This window comes from Calliphora vicina, chromosome 2 (genome assembly GCF_958450345.1).
Source record: "Calliphora vicina chromosome 2, idCalVici1.1, whole genome shotgun sequence".
In the NCBI taxonomy this organism is placed as follows: domain Eukaryota; kingdom Metazoa; phylum Arthropoda; class Insecta; order Diptera; family Calliphoridae; genus Calliphora; species Calliphora vicina.
The window spans coordinates 104,246,031-104,266,458 of record NC_088781.1 but is presented as its reverse complement, the minus strand read 5'-3'; the positions used below and the strand labels follow the sequence as shown (position 1 = coordinate 104,266,458).

The following is a 20,428-nucleotide window of genomic DNA, read 5'->3' as shown; positions in this document are numbered from 1 at the left end:
AATTTTTATTGCAGAAGCACCATCTCATTCCCTTTTGCTTCGCTAGATTTATAAATTAAATTAATTTTAATTCGCTCCTGGAAGTCCGACTGATCTACCAACTCACTTTGACTTTCGACCACAGGACAATTGATTTTCTTTCGACCCCAGGCGAATTGATATGATTTTATTTTGCTTTCGATAATGATTGACAATGCCATTACCACCCTGTTTATCTGGGTTTCCCAATCATTATCATCATTTGCACCAAGAACAATTTCAGTTATTGTTTAGATCTCTTCAGCCAGTGAAAAAGATTTCAATATTTCGTATGTCTTGCAAACTCAATCCAAGTTTTTGCAGGGTCCTTGAAGATTGTAGATATTATTTGATTGTATGCCTTTGTTTTTGATTTCAATCGAGATTTCCTTAGGAGATAAATTGCTGTAATTGTCTTTTAAATTTTAAAGTGAAGCATCGAGGATAACGTCTCCGTTTTGTAGGTTTTAACATATCATTATCGGCTTGTTCCTGAACAAATATAGACAATTTTATACGATTATCGACAAAGATCAAACAACTCTGGACCATATTGTATTACTGTATTTCTAAATAGAATCCTGGTTGACTATTTCAACTCACTTCGAAACTAGATCCCATTACGATATTTGGTGAAGAAGCTTCTTCTTTGAATACCTAGTTTCCCTGGATTTCTCAATTGAGTCTGATTCATTTCTATCCTTGACGACTTTAGATTACAGTCGACATCAAATGAGTGTCCACGATCTCACTTTTACTTATGATGAGGTAAGGAATCGCACATTTAGAATGATTTTAACGCTGGTTCTTCTGATGAGGTAAGGAATCGCACATTTAGAATGATTTGCAGGTTCTCTAAATACCAACCTAACGAACATAGACAATTTTATGGTTGTGTATCGGTAGTAGATGGATTTAATGAGGCGATCTCCCAATTACTTTAAGTATTGGGAAAAAGGAAGCACTTCGATTCACTTCGGTTTTATTCATTTTACTCGCTTCAAAACTAGACGTTAGTCTGAATATCATTACGACATTTTCTGAAGAAGCGTCTTCTTCCACCAACTAGTTTCCCTGGATTTCTGAATTGAGTCAGATTCTTTACTATAATGAACGAATTTAGATGACATTTGACATCAAATATTTAATCAAACAATCTAAATTTTACTTATGGTTAGTTAAAGAAGAGCATGTTTAGAATGATTTTGTCGCTGGTTCTCTAAATCCTAACCTGATTGTGAGCACTCTAAAATGCAAACGCCGGCATCTGTCATATATTTATTATAAATTTCTTTTTTCTTTCTGGAAACATTTTAATAATTTTACACACCATAATTGGGAACATGATCTCATTTCATGACTATCCATTTCCATAATGCCTGCGGTACCAATTACACCTATTAGGTGCATGTTGTGGCCACGGGAAGAAGGTATAGAGCTGTTCGGGAACCAACACGAGAACAACCATGTTTTCTGCGACAAAATAAATTAAAATTGGTATCTCTATCCAGACCACCACATCTTTCCACATAAAATCGTTTTTTTAATATAAAAACATGTATATAATGTTTCTCAATTGTATTTAGAATTTTCTCAATTTCGTTTGAAATTTTCAGAATTACAATTAGAATTTTCCCAATTTCATTTGGAATTTTCTAAATTTCAATTTGAATTTCTTAATTTCATTTGAAATTTTCTCAATTTTCTCGATCTAAAATGGAAATTCTCAATTTCATTTGGAATTTTTTCAATTTAAAATTGAAATTCTGAAATTCATTTGGAATTTTCTCAATTCAAAATGGAAATTCCCAATTTCATATGGAATTTTCTCAATTTCAATGAAAAATTGTGTAGTGTTCAAAGATTTCAATTAAATTGATTATCTTTTTTTTTTAGCTTTTATCTCGAGTCACTAGGATTCGCTGGTTCTCTAAATTAAAATCTGTTTGTGTTTCACTCCTTGATGAATTTAGATGACTTTCACTTCGATTTTACGTGCAGAAAAATCGATTACGTCTTTAAATAGTAAAATCACTGAACCTAAGAAATTTGTGATCTTTTATTGAGGTTGAACATTTTGTAGAGAAATTATTGGCATCTTGAATTAATATGGACAATAAGAAAAAAATTCAAAATTCTACCTATTTTAGTTTTTTTTCTTCTTTGAATCATAAAACATAAATCACATTATTTCTAATTGGCAAAAAAAGATGTAGAAGAACACACCAACAAAAAAAAAACAGGCATTAAATGATCGATCACCATAAATTTCAGTGCAGAAATTTCGTACGTCATACCATAAGGAAACAACAAAAAACATACAGACATATAAACAATAAACAACAACAACAATAATACCATAAACTAGTAAAACAAGATAAGAATTTAACCAAAGAAGAAGATACAAAATGCAAATGTAAAAATAAATAAAATAACTGATGAGAAATACACACACACAAACACACGTAAATATATAAATATACATATCTACTCTCGTAAATTCTCTCACTCAATAAACTGCAGACTATTAAAATGAAAACAAAATGTGTGGTAGAGGTGGAAGTTTTTTGTTTTAATAAGAAAAGGAAAAAGACATTAAAGAAGAAGAAGACTTAATGGAAATGTATCAGAGAAGCAAAAAAAATCACACAACAAACAATAACAAAAACTACATTCATACATAAAGCAAATAAAAACTAAGATGTTAAACAAGACACTAAAGTGGTGGAAGGCAAACAAGAATTGAATACAATAGAACAGAGTAGAGTAGAGCAGAAATGGCCAAGCCTTTCTCGGGGAATTTTGGTTATAAATATTTTGAAATAAATTTAATCGAATAAAATATGGTAAGAGGTGATTAATCTAAATTTTTATTGTTTTAAAGATAAGTTTGATGTCATTTCTCTTTCAAAATTACTGCAAGTTTTTTATTTAATTTTAAATTTGATAGATTTCTTAATTCAATGAATACGCTTTAAAACTCTGGTTTGTTTCCTTTAAATTAACCGGATTCTTTTCAATTGCAAATGAAAGCGACATGTAAGGAGTGAGTACATAAATGTTAATAAAAAAGAAACCACTAAATCTAACCACTAAATATTTTTTATAGTTCTAATCACTAGTGATGAATATATGAACCCTTTCCGGAAACCCTTCCATTAAGATTTTTATAGTGCTTTCTGCCACATTGTTCGAACAGGTTGTCCATCTCCGTTTAAAATCTACCACACTCTTTTAACAAGAGCCCAATATCTCTTCACTGGCCTTTGCTACAGGCAGTTCGGTGGATTTGGCTATCTTGGTAAAAATACCACTTTATTGTTCTTGTACCACTCAAGACCTTGATTACCATATTGATAGGATGCCAAATCAGGCCAAAAATAAGTGGACACATTAAGATGTCTTATGAATGGAAGCATCCTCTTTTGTAAACATTCCTTGATGTAAATTTTGGTAGTTATAGAGATCTTTGTAACAAATGTTTGGCTTCTTTAGTCGCAACTGCATATTGCTTGCCATACCAACAACTTTTTTGGGAAAATATTCTGCTTTTGGGTCTTAAACTTTTCTACAATATTCCCTCGAGCATCAGCAATATAAAAATATTAACCCGGAAGCTGCGAAAAATGGTCCAGAACATATTTATTTACATTATGCAGCTGGTATATTCGTGAGAAAGGTGAAAGAAAAAATAAATGTTGTTTAGCTAAAAATATTTAAATTTTTTATTTTGAAGTATAATTTGGTGAAGGGTATATAAGATTCAGCAAAGCCGAATATAGCTCTCTTACTTTATTTTATAAAATTCGACTTCAATTTATGTGCTCTGACTTTGGCCTTTAAATATTTAGCAGAGTTCCTTTCAAGAACATTTTGAGCTTTGCATGTTTTTAAACCTGCATTGGCATTAACTTTTCATACTAAATAGTCCGAGTACTGAGTTAACGGGACTGCTTTCCTACCGGATGTGTTGGGAGCTCTTTTGAAAAGGGTCTATATTCATATGGAGCATTCATTCTATCTGATCCAGGTTTGCTATCAACGGACAAGTTCTCCCGATACTGTTTAATAATATTGGAATCATTTTGCCTGCTGACCTTTGATTGTTTGGCCAATTTTTTGTAGGACTATGTTGGGTTTTGTTGATAATATTTTATAATTTTAGTACGGACTTGTTTCTCGTCACTCATTTTAATGAGATTAACAACAAATGAACATAATTGACATTAAATATAGCAACTGATATACTTTTCAAAGGTAAACTGATCAAAACAAATCAAATAATACTTGGGTTAAAAGTCCTAAGCAAGAAAATGTTTTAAGGTTTTTTTTCGATCTCAGTCCTTATCCATAGCGAGTTTAATTTAGAACAGGTTTTTAAATGTATTAAGCGAGATAAGAGAATATTTAGAATACATTTGAAATTTCAAATATGTCTAATTTGAAATACTCTATAAAATTGTCATTCAGAGAAATGTAAATATGTTCTAAATTTATTAAAAATATCAATTTTATGATTATTCCAAATTTGTTTTTAATATAAGAAAATAAATTTCATAAAAATTCGTAAAAAGTAAATATCTCGTAAAATATAAGAAATAATCTATGGCTATATCATATTTTTACTTTGGGACTTTGTATCCCAGTCCCCGAATAATAACCTTCCCACTTAAAAAGAGCTAATTCTAGCGCAATGCTCTATTCGTATTTCGAACGTCATTTTCGTTTAAAAATATTGTTTGATTCTCACTTTAAAAATCACAAAATATCTTTTACAAAATTCTCCCTATGTTCAATTATTTCTTTAAAATTAATTTATTGGTATGTTCCACTTCTTAATCTACGTTCATGAGCATTTAGTCGGTTCATATTATTTAGAGAATCTTGCAAAAGCCTTTAATTTGTAACAAACTAAATTATTTCGAATTTGCCAAGCGTGCCAAAGTTTGCACAATACAGGAAAAACTATGATTTCGGTAAAAAAAAAAGTTAAATGCGTTTATGTGTAAGTGTATTTAATAAGAAAATGAAGCAAAAACAAAAAAATTACACATAGAACGGGAACTACTCAAACAAAGATACATTTATTATACTAAACAACAAAAAGTGTAAATATAATATGAAAGGAAAAAAGGTAAACAACAACTAGTAGATAAATAAAAGGGGAGAATATAGGGGGAGGAAGATGGAGGCTGAATTGAGAAACAATAAAGAGAATGTATGCAAGTATGTTTATTTACATGTGTTTGTAAGACTCCAATAAGTTTGTTGTTATTGTTATTTTCATCTTAACTTCTCCAAAGTGACAGACAAAACAACTGGTTTTTTTCTAAAACGACAAAACAAAAACAACTGCAAAAAGTTCTAATCTACTAAATGTTTGTTGTATATTTCTGTCTCTATGTCAGTTTCAATGTTTTGTTTTTGCTTTTATAAGTAAAAAAAGATGTGGTAGACTGGTTATTTTGTTGTTTTTATTTTTAGTTAATTCTTTTTATTTATTGGCAATTGAGCTCGTTTGACTCTTTATACATGATTTTGCTTTTGTATTTATTTGCTTTTTCTTTTACTAAATGGCAGGCTTTGTGTCTGTTTTAATTAAATTTTCTTATGAACTTAATTAATCTTAAAAAGTGATAAAATAAATTTAATAATAAAAACAACCAACCTACTCTTTATTAATTAGTGATGCACTGCATAAAAGAGAAACCCTTGAACTTCTTTTCTCCTTAATAATTTTGTTGTTGGTATAAAAACAAAATACCTATGTAATGAAGTTTTCTTAAACAAAAGAACACTTCTTTTTTTTTGTAAAAAATTATTTATAACTTTTGTTGTAGTTTAAAAACATACACTCACACTAAATGTTCTTAATGAAACCACTTGTGGTCTTGATTTTTTAAGATTTTAATTTTAGGTAATTTTTTTTATTTATTTATAAACATTTGTTTGTTATTTCAGCTTTTTTATAGGTATCACTTTTATTTTAATATTTATGAAAACTTTCTTGTTGCCATTATGTTTGAAATTTATTTTCTTTTGCATTAATTTTGTATGCCCTAAATACCATTTATATACAATAATTTTTTTACATTTTCTTTTATTATTTTTGTTGTAGGTATTTTCTAATATTTCTTTTCAGATATTCTCTTATTTTTGTACACAAATATTTTTTCCTTGTTTTAAGCACTTCACTTGTTTCTTTACTATAAAAGGCCTTTATTTTATTCTTATTATATTTGTTGTTGTTTATAATTATGTTTAATTTTAATTAATTAAAAAAAAATAATAATATTTATGTCAAACGATATGCGTACCCCTTTGCACTAACGAAGTAAACACGAACACGAGCAAACGTCAACTGTTTTCATTACGTTATTCAGGGTTGTTAAATTGTTTAAAGCGTAGAGGGTTGCCAAGTATTTGTACTAAAAACATTGTTGGTAAAAATAGTACTAGTGAGAAGAACGTTATTATCAATTATAGCGTCGTTAAGGTAACCGAATATAGTAACCCAAAACTGTATTACCAATTAAATTCTGTTTTTCCATGCACCGAACAAGAATATTGTTACGTTTTACCTTTAAAAAACAGTAGTTTATTTTCTTTAAATAAACCGGATTCTTTTAAATTACAAATAAAAACGCCAAGTAGTTTTAAAATTCCAACAACTCTTTATTTATTCAAATTTATACAGCAATTTAAAAAAACTCTTATTTATTTCATATTTTTTTATTATGTTGACAGCATAAGATCTGTTCATTGCCGCCTACGAATATATAAATTAACCTAAGTCGGCTACAGCGCCAATATAAGTCCTGTGACAGTGTTGCTGTGCTGTCTTCATATAAACGTGTGTCTTTTTTCTACTAAAACAAAAAAGTTACATGAATAAACAATTAATTTAAACAGAATAAATTTATAAGATTTTTAAAAACAGAATTGTTTAAAAATCTGTAGTGTGTAAAAAATAATAATATCGCCAAATTTTTAACGAAGAAAGTATTTATTATGTACATTATTTTTTAGTTATACGAGAAATTTAGAAAAAAAAGTATAATAAATTTACAGTTTTTTAAACGGTAACTTCATAAAATTTTTTAGAAATTAAAAATAATTAAAAATATTGTTACTAAACTGTATTTGAATTCAAATTTAACGGTTTTAAGAGCTGGTTTAAAGTTGTGTCATGTTTCTCAATCTTCCCATTTCTGGAGACTTCTAATTGTGGACAATGTTGTTTAACGACCGATTAACAGCAGTTAAAATAACTGTGGATATTATTAACATAGCTTTGGAACATACAACATAGAATTAAAGCTTTGATCGATCAACTGTTGTATAAATAAAACTTGCATGAAGCTACTGGAAGGAAGATGGCGCTGGTATAAATACTGGCTTCGGTTGCAGTCGGAGAGTCAGTTTATAATAGACTCTGTTAGAAGTATCATGAACTGTATTACCAGAGTACTTGTACATTATAAAGTGTGTAATATAAGTGTGTACAGAATATTTGAATTGTTGCATAAATTTGAATAAAAAGTTGTTACAATTTTAAACTAATTTTATTTGCTATCAAAAGTATCCGGTTTATTTAAGGGTAATAAACCACCGTTTTTAAAAGGTAAAAACGTAACAATATTATTGAAATTTACATCCAAATTATAGCTATTTTGGATGTAGATTTCATTATTAAACAAAATTTTCTATAATTGCAAAGTACACACAAAAAAATAATCGAGGCTATATTAACTAAGCTTGCATAGTTAATTTCTTTTTATATGAAAACTAAAAACTAAGTTTTATTATCTATGCCAATAGGTAATTCAAACTATACACTTTACCTAAAAACTATGTTAATATAACTATTGGAATTAGTAATTTGATGTTTGGTATCTTCTTCGAAGTTTTTTTGTTTATTTTATTGTCAATTGAAAATATTTTTGGTGCAAAAGGGTATGTATGAAATTATTTAAAATTTTAGTTATATTAACTAAGAAACTTTGCAAATGCCATTCTACCCTTGCTCTTAGTTAAATTTATACCATATTTTTAGGAAATATAACCTATGGATTTTTTTGTGTGTAGTAGTTAAAAAATGTTCCTAAATATTTTGTAAAGAAAATTGTTCGCTGAGCTTTTTGATAGTAACTATAGCCGATTTAGATTTATTCGGTTAATAATCGGTTAATTTTAAATTATTCGATTAACCGAATAATTTGTATTTTAATTTTACATTGAAGGGAATTCAATAAAACAATAAATAGGAAATCTTCTGAAATAATCTTTAAAAAAAAATATAAGTTAAATGCTTTCTTTTTAAACGATTTTTTACGCTCTCACTGATTGTAGAAATCGAAAGTAAGGCATGATAAAGAATATCCAATTGCTCAGTTATATTTTTAGTTTTCTCTAAGCATATAAAATCGACCATCATACCATTGGAGTTCTTTTTTGATTTTTTTAGATTTTTAATACTTTATTAGTTACGTCAAGTTCTGACAAAAGACTCGTTTCAGTAATGTCTTCAGTTTCGTCCTCGGACTCATTAGGACAAAGTTCATCATAGAAATATTCTAGAAAAAGGTCATTTCCAAATTCCTTAGTTTCAGTTTTCGTACAATACTTCAAAAATACTATTGCTAGAAGGAAATGTTCACGAGTTAAGAAATAAAATTTGTGTGATTTAAACTATATTTCTATATAAAGTGCAAAAAAAAGAAATTTCGGTTAATCGGTTAATCGACACAAATTAATCGGTTTATTTGTTATTTGAAAATCGTAAATTTTAAATTATTCGAACAGTTAACCGACCAAAATTAATCGTTTAACCGATTAACGGTTAATCGATTGAATACCCTACTAGATATGCACAATATAAAAAATTATTTAAAAGTTCTTTCCATAAAAGTGGTAAAAAGCGTTTTAAAAGTGGTCGTATTTCGGCCACCAGGCGATCCTAGTATACATACATACATATATGATGCCAAATTTTTGCGATCCGATTTGAAAGATTTGTGAAAACTACTAGATGAGATCTGCAAAAACATTGCTTTAGCGATATATTATCTCTTATAGTTTACGAGTTATTCGCATTTGAAGGGTCAAATTTTATTTTTTTTTACCTAACTTGGTCTGCGTTTTTGTTAATAACGGATCCAATTCTAGCGCGCTAGTACAATGTTTAGCTCATTATTATTAGTTTAAAAATTTAGTAATATTGTGACAAATAGAAGCACGCATGAAGTGCTGATGTCCCACATTGAAAAAAGTCAGTAGTATCTGAATATTAGAACCTCCACTAATATCAACAGTTGACATCTCCAAAAATTAAAAGAATTATTTGATCGACCTTTTTTTAAACAAAAAGTATGTAATTTGTTTTTATAAAATTGTAAATGTTTCAAAATTGATTTTAGCTTTGAACATTACCGATATTGCTATAAATTAAAATAATCGCTTAAGTATTTTTCACAAATTTTATTAATCAATATATGGGGCATTTCATGTCAAGTGAACCAACTTTTGAAATCGATGTCTTCCGATCGGGATGAAATTTGCACCAAGGTTAGCTCTATTGGATAGTAACTCAGACACAATTTTTCAACAACATCGGTCGAGAACTCTCTGAGTTATAGGGGGTAAAATTTTGACAATTTGGTCAAACAGGGGTTTGTTCTTATCCATGTAACTTATTACCTATTGTTCTTAGCAAAATGTGTCCCAAATAGTATAGATAGCTATTTCTTCGATCTTTCGAAAAAAAATATTTAAAAAAAAAAATAAAAAAATTTTAATATTTTTTTTCCGAAATCAAAAACTTTTTTGACTTTTTTTTTAAAATACGCCCTTTTTTTTTTTTTTTTTTTCTTAAAATAAAGTTTAGATATTTTCCTTGAACACCTACTTGGTCGCTTAGTGGGATGCGAGTGGGATATCTATCAAAATAAATATTTTGTAACTCAAAACATAAAATTTTTGACTTTTTTTGCAAAATCAAAAACTTTGTTGACTTTTTTTTTCAAAATGGACCCTTTTTTAATCTTTTTTTTAGGTCAAACAAAAGCTTAGATATTATCCTTGAAGACCCTTTTGGTCGCTTAGTGGGATGCGAGTGGGATATCTATCAAAATAAATATTTTTTAACTCAAGACTTACAATTTTTGACTTTTTTTTTTGCAAATACGATTTTTTTCCAAATGGGCCCTTTTTTTAAAATTTTTTTTATAGTCAAAAGAAAGCTTAGGTCCATTCCTTTAAGATATTTTTAGTCCCTTAGTGGGATGCGAGTGGGATATCTATCAAAATAAATATTTTGTAACGCAAGACATACAATTTTTTAATTTTTTTTTGCAAAACCAAAATTTTTTTCCAATATGGGCCCTTTTTTAATTTTTTTTTTTGCTCAAAAGAAAGCCTAGAAAGCCTTCCTTTAAGATATTTGTAGTCCCTTAGTGGGATGCGAGTGGGATATCTATCAAAATAAATGTTTTAACACAAAAATTGTATGTCTTGAGTTACAAAACATTTATTTTGATATATATCCCACTCGCATCCCACTAAGCGATCAAAACCATCTTAAAGGAAAAAAAAAAATTACAAAAAGGGCCCATTTTAAAAAAAAGTCAAAAAAGTTTTTGATTTTGCCAAAAAATCAAAAACTGTATATCTTGAGTTACAAAATATTTATTTTGATAGATATCCCACTCGTATCCCACTAAGGGACCTAAAATATCTTAAAGGAATGGACCTAAGCTTTCTTTTGACTAAAAAAAAATTTTTAAAAAAGGGCCCATTTTGAAAAAAAATTCGAATTTGCAAAAAAAAAGTCAATAATTGAATGTCTTGAGTTACAACATTTTTATTTTAATAGATATCCTACTCACATCTTCCTAAGTGACAAAATAGGTCTTAAAGGAAAACACCTAAGCTTTCTTTTGAGCAAAAAAAAATTTTAAAAAAAAATTTTTAAAAAAAAGTCCCATATTGGAAAAAAATTTCGATTTTGCAAAAAAAAATTAAAAAATTGTTACAAAATATTTATTTTGATAGATATCCCACTCGCATCCCACTAAGGGACTAAAAATATCTTAAAGGAATGGACCTAGGCTTTCTTTTGAGCAAAAAAAAAAATTAAAAAAGGGCCCATATTGGAAAAAAATTTTGATTTTGCAAAAAAAAATTAAAAAATTGTATGTCTTGCGTTACAAAATATTTATTTTGATAGATATCCTACTCGCATCCCACTAAGGGACTAAAAATATCTTAAAGGAATGGACCTAAGCTTTCTTTTGACTATAAAAAAAATTTTAAAAAAAGGGCCCATTTGGAAAAAAAATCGTATTTGCAAAAAAAAAAGTCAAAAATTGTAAGTCTTGAGTTAAAAAATATTTATTTTGATAGATATCCCACTCGCATCCCACTAAGCGACCAAAAGGGTCTTCAAGGATAATATCTAAGCTTTTGTTTGACCTAAAAAAAAAGATTAAAAAAGGGTCCATTTTGAAAAAAAAAAGTCAACAAAGTTTTTGATTTTGCAAAAAAAGTCAAAAATTTTATGTTTTGAGTTACAAAATATTTATTTTGATAGATATCCCACTCGCATCCCACTAAGCGACCAAGTAAGTAGGTGTTCAAGGAAAATATCTAAACTTTATTTTAAGAAAAAAAAAAAAAAAAAAAAAAAAAAAAGGGCGTATTTTAAAAAAAAGTCAAAAAAGTTTTTGTATTTGGAAAAAAAATTTTAAAAATTTTTTATTTTTTTTTTTAAATATTTTTTTTCGAAAGATCGAAGAAATAGCTATCTATACTATTTGGGACACATTTTGCTAAGAACAATAGGTAATAAGTTACATGGATAAGAAAAAACCCCTGTTTGACCAAATTGTCAAAATTTTACCCCCTATAACTCAGAGAGTTCTCGACCGATGTTGTTGAAAAATTGTGTCTGAGTTACTATCCAATAGAGCTAACCTTGGTGCAAATTTCATCCCGATCGGAAGACATCGATTTCAAAAGTTGGTTCACTTGACATGAAATCCCCCATATGTATGTACATATTTTTTTACAATTTAAACAATTTAGAAGGAGCTATAGACACATTCAGTGTGGAAGATCAAGATGTATCTGTTGAATACTGGTTATCTACTATTGATGACATGGTAAAAATATTTAAATGGTCAAAATGCAAATGAAGATGGAAACTGAGAAGGACCTAATACTACTTCAATAAAGATTGTTTGCCAATTGTTTAAAAATTTTAGTATTATTCTTTTTGAATTATTACAAATAAATTATAATAAAAAAATGAACTTAAGCCTAATTAAAATTTACTTTCAAGTTATAGATTTGTATTATATGTAAAGAAGCTGAAAATAGATTATAGACAGCAAATACAAATTCTCAACAAAATAAAATGTAAAATATCGTTTAATTATTTTTCATGAACTTTATTTATTAATCAATGTATTTATCATAATTTAGAAACAGCTATCAATGCTGGGCAAGCTGCCGTCACAATATTTCCAGGTAGACCAAGCGGACCAACCCTGTTGACTCAACACCTTGCGGGCACAGGTCACCGAAGCACTGATATTATCCGACAACAAAGCATCACAGCTTACTTTACATTCGTTGTAGGAGAAACGTCCATTGGAAGGTTGACACCAATAGTAATTGTTGATTTGGAAAATGCCATAGTCATTAGAACCATTAGAGTTGGTGGCACCCACTACACCAGTACGATACGAAGATTCATGCTCAGCAATGCAAGTCCAACGGGCCAATTCATCCTTGGGTACACCCAAATTGTACATGGCTTTGGCCAAAGAACAACGGTTATAGGTTGTAGCCAAGGCAGGAGCAACCAAAGCTAAAGCGGCCAAAACAACGATAATGAATTTCATTTTGGTATTGTTATTCAAAGTGAACGTGAAAGTAAACTGTGATTACTGGGTAAAATGTAAATACAATTTATAGTAGATTTCTGAAACTGATAACATTATTTCAATTTTGTGTAATCATTGCGTTAGTGATTCTTTTGTAAGAAGGGGAACTGTCTGAGTGTAAGATACTCAACTTGATACTCCAAGTAAGTATTTTAAATATAGATATGGAATAAAGTATTATTACATAGTTATTTAGTTTTGAAAGATAGTAATATACAAAAACAGTATGTACTACTAGTTGTTTTATTATTATGTGTTATTAATTTTATGCTAATATAGGCTTTTAAAAAAGATTCAAAGGAGCAATCATTGTCTAAAATATGTATATATACATTTATTTTGATAGATATCCAACCAAATAGGTCTTAAAGGAAAAGACCAAAGCCTTCTTTTAAGAAAAAAAAAATTTTTGGAAAAAAAAGTCAAAAATTGTATGTTTTGAGTTACAAAATATTTATTTTGATAGATATCGCACTCGCATCCCACTAAGGGACCAAATAGGTCTTCAAGGAAAATATCTAACCTTTATTTTAAGAAATAAAGGGCTCATTTAAAAAAATATCAAAAAAGTTTGATGTCTGAAAAAAAATATTAAAATTTTTTTATTTTTTTTCGAAAGATTGAAGAAAGAGCTATCTAAGCTATTTGGGACACATTTTGCTAAGAACAATAGGTAATAAGATACATGGATAAGAAAAAACACCTGCTTAGCTAAAATGTCGAATTATATATTGAAATTTTAAAAGAAAAATGTATGGCTTGACCGATCATCATACTTTCTTACTTGTTTTAAAACTATTTATTTCAAACATTAAAGAAGTGTTATTAAAATAGCAATATTTTTTACCTCCTCCATTTTCAAAATAACGGTATATCTCGAAAATACGAGCTATTCTTTAAAAAATGGTTAGCACCATTGAGTTCAGCGTACCCGAATTAGTTTCTAGGGTACCCTCCTAGACACAACTTTCAATCGATTTCCTTGCAGGATAAGTTAGAAACTAAAAAAAACAAAATAAAACCCATCCAAATCAAATCTATATTTAAGAGCTGTTTTAGGACATATTTATAATGCATTGAACCTTCTGTGAAATTCCATTTTAAGATTAAATATAATTACAAATATACCTCATAATAAAACAAATAATTGTAGTTCATATACGAGTACTCAATACGAAATAAGTATGTACTGCAATATTCTGTAATATCATATCTTCATTTAAAATACTCCTACTCCAAGTTGAGTACGTCACACTCAGACAAGTTTCCCCTTCTTACAAAAGAATCACTAACGCAATGATTACACAAAATTAAACGAATGTTATCAGTTTCAGAAATGTACTATAAATTGTGGTTACATTTTACCCAGTAATCACAGTTTACTTTCACGTTCACTTCGAATTGAAAATATGAAATTCATTATCGTTGTTTTGGCCGCTTTAGCTTTGGCAGCTCCCGCCTTGGCTACAACCTATAACCGTTGTTCTTTGGCCAAAGCCATGTACAATTTGGGTGTACCCAAGGATCAATTGGCCCGTTGGACTTGCATTGCTGAACACGAATCTTCGTACCGTACTGGTGCAGTGGGTGCCACCAACTCTAACGGATCCAATGACTATGGCATTTTCCAAATCAACAATTACTACTGGTGTCAACCTTCCAATGGACGTTTCTCCTACAACGAATGCAAAGTAAGCTGTGATGCTTTGTTGTCGGATGACATTAGTGCTTCGGTGACCTGTGCCCGCAAGGTGTTAAGCCAACAGGGTTGGACAGCTTGGTCCACCTGGAAATACTGTGACGGCAGCTTGCCCAGCATTGACAGCTGTTTCTAAATTGTTTAATTTGAAAAAAAAAACCATAAATTGATTAATAAAGTTTGTAAAAAATACTTAAAAGATGTTTAAAATTTAGTCATTTACCAACCCCCACCCCCCTAAATTATTTAGAAATTGATGATGCATTTTTATACCCTTCACCTTTGTGAGAAGGGTATATATAAGTTTGTCTTTCCGTTTGTAATTTCCACAATATAATTTTCCTATAAAGTATATATATTCTGGATCCTTATAGATAGTGAAGTCGATTAAGCCATGTCCGCCTGTCTGTTGAAATCAACTTTCCAAAGCCCCAAGTAACTTACATACACGATTCATACATCAATATCTCCGGAATTCTTCCGGCTCGGTTGCTATTTAAAATCAAGAAAATCGGTCAACAAATGGCAGAGATATAAGGAAAAAACCAGGACAACCCTAAGTCATTAATATGACAATATGGATATCTAATGACAGATACTTCAAAGTCCTTTGTAACTACGTATATAAGACCATAGTAAGTTGGACCTACAATGCACAGTGGTTCCGCCCATAGGCCAAAAATAAATAAAACGATCACAAAATATTTAGACAAAATGCAAAAAAATTGTGTCTTAAATATCCAATCTTTTTAATGGCAAACCGGTTTTTACTGGAAATCTAACGGGACTTTTTAAAAATAAAATTGAAAGCATGAGCAAATATTCATTTGCAAAGCGCAGCTGAACGCTGGAAGAATAATTCAAAGCAAAAGTGCACTTCAAAACGGTCTTGCAATTGCTGTAGTCTACAAAATTAAATTATTTTCAATGGATTTTGAAGTTAAAGGTTTTTATTTTATCTTTTGAAAATAATAAAAACTAACTTGTGTTGTAATTCTTGTGAAATTAATGTTTTAGTTAACCTATATGTTTGTTACTTTTTTGTAAAACTTCATTATGTTTACTTAAAGTTTTAGTTGTGTTCCCCCAAGATTCCCCCGTAGGTTTCTTTTTCATTGTATTAATCTGATTCTTAAGATAATAAAAGTGCTGAAGTTAGTTGCGGAAATTTGCGGATGGGCGTGTAATCTGTAATATACTAACCCGCCCCACAGAAGAATGCTTCATACATTTTTTTGCAAAAAGTGTAAGGAGTGGTTGTAGAGCGCTGAAATTTGGCACAGATAATTATATGGACCAAACTAAGAAACAAGTAAAATTTTATCAAAATCGACCACGCCCACTGCCCATACAATCCAAATAGATTTGTTCGCATAAAATTTTCCCTATTCAAGTAAAAGTCTAGAAATTTGGTACATATATTTTCTGAAACAAAAGAAGAACGTAAGTTTTATTAAAATCGGACATGCCCACCGCATACCGCCCATGCAATCCAAATGCAATACATTTTTGAGCAAAAATTATAAGGGGTGGTCGTAGAGTATTGAAATTTGGCACCGAGAATTACAGTACGAGACACAAATGTGTAAATAAATTTGGAAATATCTATAATTTGAATTTTTATGCTCAACATTTACCAATCTGACAATATTTTTTACACAATATGAAGATCATGATTAGTGAAGTATAGCAATACAAAAAAATTAATTTCAAGTAATGGCATTTAAATACCAGGATATCAAAAAGTTAAAAACTGAATTACACAATTTTGTCGCATTTTCTTTAAAGTTAAATAAACTTGTTATTATTATTTAGAAAAAGAACAATTTTAATCAATTTCATTAATGACAGTTAGTTAAAACATGTTACTAGTTAACAATTTACAATTCTTTAAGGAATATTGAATATGAAGAAGATTATCACCGAAGTTGCAAATTCTGTTACCGAGCAGCTGAAAAATGGTATCTCCCATCGAAAAATATCCACCAAATTCAATATTTCTTTTAATCTGTTGAGAACATAGCGAATATATGTGGTTTGGCTTTTCCAGCACCAATTTGTGGACGGAATTCAATTCTATTGTTAAAAGATGGTCTCACTGTATAACGTCTAGTTGCATCAGGAGAAGAAAATAGTCCCCGTGAGGTACAACCAAAACTATCTTCATGCTACCAAATTAAGATTTCAAAACGTGCATCTCTTAGAGAAATCAAAAGATGTGGTTTTTATGCAATAAAGATTGTTAAAAAACCTCGTTTAACTGAAAGACACAAGTCTCTTCGACTAACATTTGTAAATTTTTTTAAGAAATGGACCTTTGATAATTGGGAAAAAGTTAATCGAAAATTAACCATTTTAGAACTGATGGACCAAAATATGACTACCAAAAACGAAATGCGCCATTAAAAGACCGTGATTTTATGACGACTATGAAATATGGTGGTGGAATATTGCCATTTTGTGGTTGTTTTTCTGCGAAAGGTGTAGGAAAACTCCATAAAATTGGTAGTAATATGAATGCAGAAATGTATATAGACATTATCAAGACAACAGATGTGGATAGTCTGAATAATTGGCGTGAACAAATTGAAAACACTGTACACTACAAGATAACGACAACAAACATAAGTCTAAAAAGACGCTTAATTTTTTAAAAACCGCCAAAATTACATTGTTAGATTGACACCCACAATCTCAGAATTTAAATCCGATTGAGAATTTGGTGCGAATTCTAAAACGTCGCGTTTATAATTATCAAAATGCATTTAGAAACACAACTCAGCTCTAGGAGCGCTCCCATGATATCTAGGGATCTATAATGCAAGAAGAGTGTCGCAAACTGGTGGAGAGTATGCCCTCCAGAATTCAGGCTGCCATTGACGCGAAAGCAGGTTATTCGAAGTACTAAAAAAGTTACTTTAGTAATCTGCGCCAAAAGTGTGTAAATGGGTTGCAGTTATTTTTTTAAATTACTGGAGTATAATTAAGGAAATATTTTATTTATTTAGTCCTAAAATATCCTTAATAAATATTGTTTAAAAAAACACAAAACGTTTCTTTATAAACATTGCACTTTAAAAATGGTGTCACAAAGTGTAAATATATGACCATCATTTACACATTTTTGTCTTACACTGTATATAGACTAAATTAAAAAAAAAAATTAAATTTTATCAAAAAAGTCCACGCCCACTGCCCATACAATCCAAATTGATTTTTTCGCATAATATTGTTTATATCCAAGCAAAAGTCTAGACATTTGGTACATACATTTATTGAAACCAAAAAGGAACACATGTCGAGTTTCAATAAAATCGGTCACGCCACCGCCCACGAAACCCATACATAGATAAGAATTTTTTGGATATTTCGTTTATTATTCGACAAAAAATGTTAAGTTTTCATCCTGTTCCGAAAACTATTCTTTTTTTTAATCGAAACAAGACACTCCCACCTTTCATTTTATTAAAAAAAGAGCTTGGGGGAAAGTGGGGCTACATTTTTTTTCTCCATGGAAAATCAAAAATACAATAATAATTAGAGTCTTATAGATTTGGACATGTCTTCTTAACGGTTTATGGTTTCCCCATAATTTTTTTTTACTGATGTTGAAATGTTATATTTTTCAAATATGTTAAAGGTAAATGGTATTATTAGGAAAATTATACCACTGAATTGCGTGAAAATATAAGTAAATTTTTGCTAACACCCTTGCATGGACTTTAGTTCAATTTTCTAAAAATAAAATAAAATAAATTTTTTCTTAAAACTATAAGTGTACATTTCATCTATAAACATTTCTCTACAAAATTGCATCATTTGATTGTTGAAATTAAGTGTTTGAAAAATTGACTTTTTGACACCAAAATCCCTCTGTGCACCGTCTTATTTTTGCATCGGTACATAAAAATCTGATCCATGGAGCTGAGGTAAGCAAGCTTGTAGTAGTGTCAATAGGTGAATTATCGGAGGAAGCAGCTGAAGCGAAAAATAAGCATATAAAACGTTTAGGTTGCAACATACCCGAAAAATATCGCGCAATGCTACAAATACAAAAACTTCTAAATAGGCTGTTTTAAGTTCAGATCCATTTATTTCTGGAGGCCAAACTTACCAACAAAGAAAACAAGTAGTTTAAGTCAAGGATTTTTAAATTTGATTAATATTTGATATATATTAATGCCCTATTTTACCTTACTACCTTATATTACTTAGTAATACCTCATATTGCATTATATAACTTTGTATAACTTTTTAATTTAGTTTTTTTTTTCAGTGTATAATTTAAATGAATTAAAATGGAATAAAAATTTACTTAAATTGTTTAAAACAAACAAATTTTCATACTGAAATATTTTATTTCAAAAATTCATAAAACAAATCTAAAAGCCAATTAACCCTTGAAAGATCAAAGGGCTACTGTGGTTACAGTTGTTAATATTTTTTCTTAAAAATTTGCAAACTTTAAGTTCTTCGGGCATGCTATGAGGTGACAAATTTTGAAGACCCCAGCTTTTTTAGTTTTGGAGATATTGATTATTGACCGCTTGTTCATATAAGGGAAACCACTGTGCAATGGTTTAAAAGCGGAACAAATATTTTTTAACCCGAATTTTTTTTTTCGCCAAAAGTTTTTTTTCCGCTATATATTACAAAAAAAAAATTGTAAAAAACAAAAAAAAAAAAATTAATTTAAAAAAAAAATAGGAAAAATTAATTTTGCTTACCTAAAAATTATTATTTAGATGTATAATTTGGTGAAAGGTAGATTCGGTTATATGGGAAATATTTAAACCAGTGATTTTTAAAAATAGGTGAATCAAATAATATAGCTTCAATATAGGAAATGTTATTAACATTTTATATTCTTGTGAGAGGACAACAAAATCAGACAAATTTAAGTTGCAACTTCTAATATTAAGATACTATATAGCTTTTTAATCAAAGTGGGACATCGTGACTTCTTGCGTACTTCTAAACCCCATGTATGCTTTAAAATTTTAACATATAAAGGATATATAAAACACAAACAATGTTTCTACTTATGTCCGTTATAGCCTCTGAAACCATTCAACCGATGAGCTCCAAAAGGGATTTATTATAAGGCAAATTTTTGAAGATGGTTTTAGACATTTAAAACACTGCATTAGGTCCATTCGAGAAGCCGATTTTCGAATTTTTCCATACAACATTTTTTCCTAATTGTAAACTTGTGAAAATTTGTATGACTTAAATTTTAATATGTAGGTATTTCTCCCGATGTATAGATCCACTAAGAAGGGATTTTTCGAATTTTAAGGGGTTAAAAACTGGTGAAATGTGTCTCTACATCTTCTGAACTAATAAAGTTAGCACCAAAAATCCAACATAATCTAAATTTATGCAAAAAATTTGTGAACAGTTGTGTGGTACTTTTTAATTTTTGAACTTTTGTAATGAATATTTTATATTTTTTCACATTTTTATTTTATTTGGTTATTTGCATATGAAATTGCTACCTCAGCCTTTTTACCACTAAACAACTGTATAATAATGGTTTGTGTGTTGACTCATAGTTAGAGATGACAATTGTGATAATTTTACATGTTAATAACATGAATGCATTTTTTAACAGTATATGTATGTTAACATTGGGGCGAATTAACATTTGAATGCATATAGCATATAATAACTTAGTTGCATATGAATAATTGCTTATTCATCATTATTCGCTTTTTAAATGCATTCGGCTGTGTGAAAGAAATGGAAAAAGAAGGTCTCGAAG

The 20,428-nt window shown here is 29.3% G+C and overlaps 3 protein-coding genes across 5 annotated transcripts in view; 1 reads left to right on the top strand and 2 right to left on the bottom strand.

Annotated features, from left to right (window-relative positions):
• Positions 1 to 6,403, bottom strand: part of LOC135952557 (phospholipid-transporting ATPase VD) — a 110,648-nt gene extending 104,245 nt beyond the window's left edge. For 2 of the 3 annotated variants that reach the window (XM_065502559.1, XM_065502561.1), the window contains exon 1: positions 5,687 to 6,403. The gene's annotated coding sequence lies outside the window, so the exon portion shown is untranslated. The remainder of the gene's footprint in view (positions 1 to 5,686) is intronic. The other variant, XM_065502560.1, reaches the window with a different exon arrangement.
• Positions 6,404 to 12,490: 6,087 nt separating this feature from the next.
• LOC135951117 (lysozyme 1-like) lies at positions 12,491 to 12,942 on the bottom strand. The gene has a single exon (XM_065500698.1). The coding sequence runs from the start codon at positions 12,921 to 12,923 to the stop codon at positions 12,498 to 12,500; it is 426 nt and encodes a 141-aa protein (XP_065356770.1). The 5' UTR covers positions 12,924 to 12,942; the 3' UTR covers positions 12,491 to 12,497.
• Positions 12,943 to 14,353: 1,411 nt separating this feature from the next.
• LOC135951055 (lysozyme 1-like) lies at positions 14,354 to 14,863 on the top strand. The gene has a single exon (XM_065500622.1). It carries the CDS (start codon positions 14,375 to 14,377, stop codon positions 14,798 to 14,800), a length of 426 nt encoding a protein of 141 aa, XP_065356694.1. The 5' UTR covers positions 14,354 to 14,374; the 3' UTR covers positions 14,801 to 14,863.
• Positions 14,864 to 20,428: the final 5,565 nt, after the last annotated feature.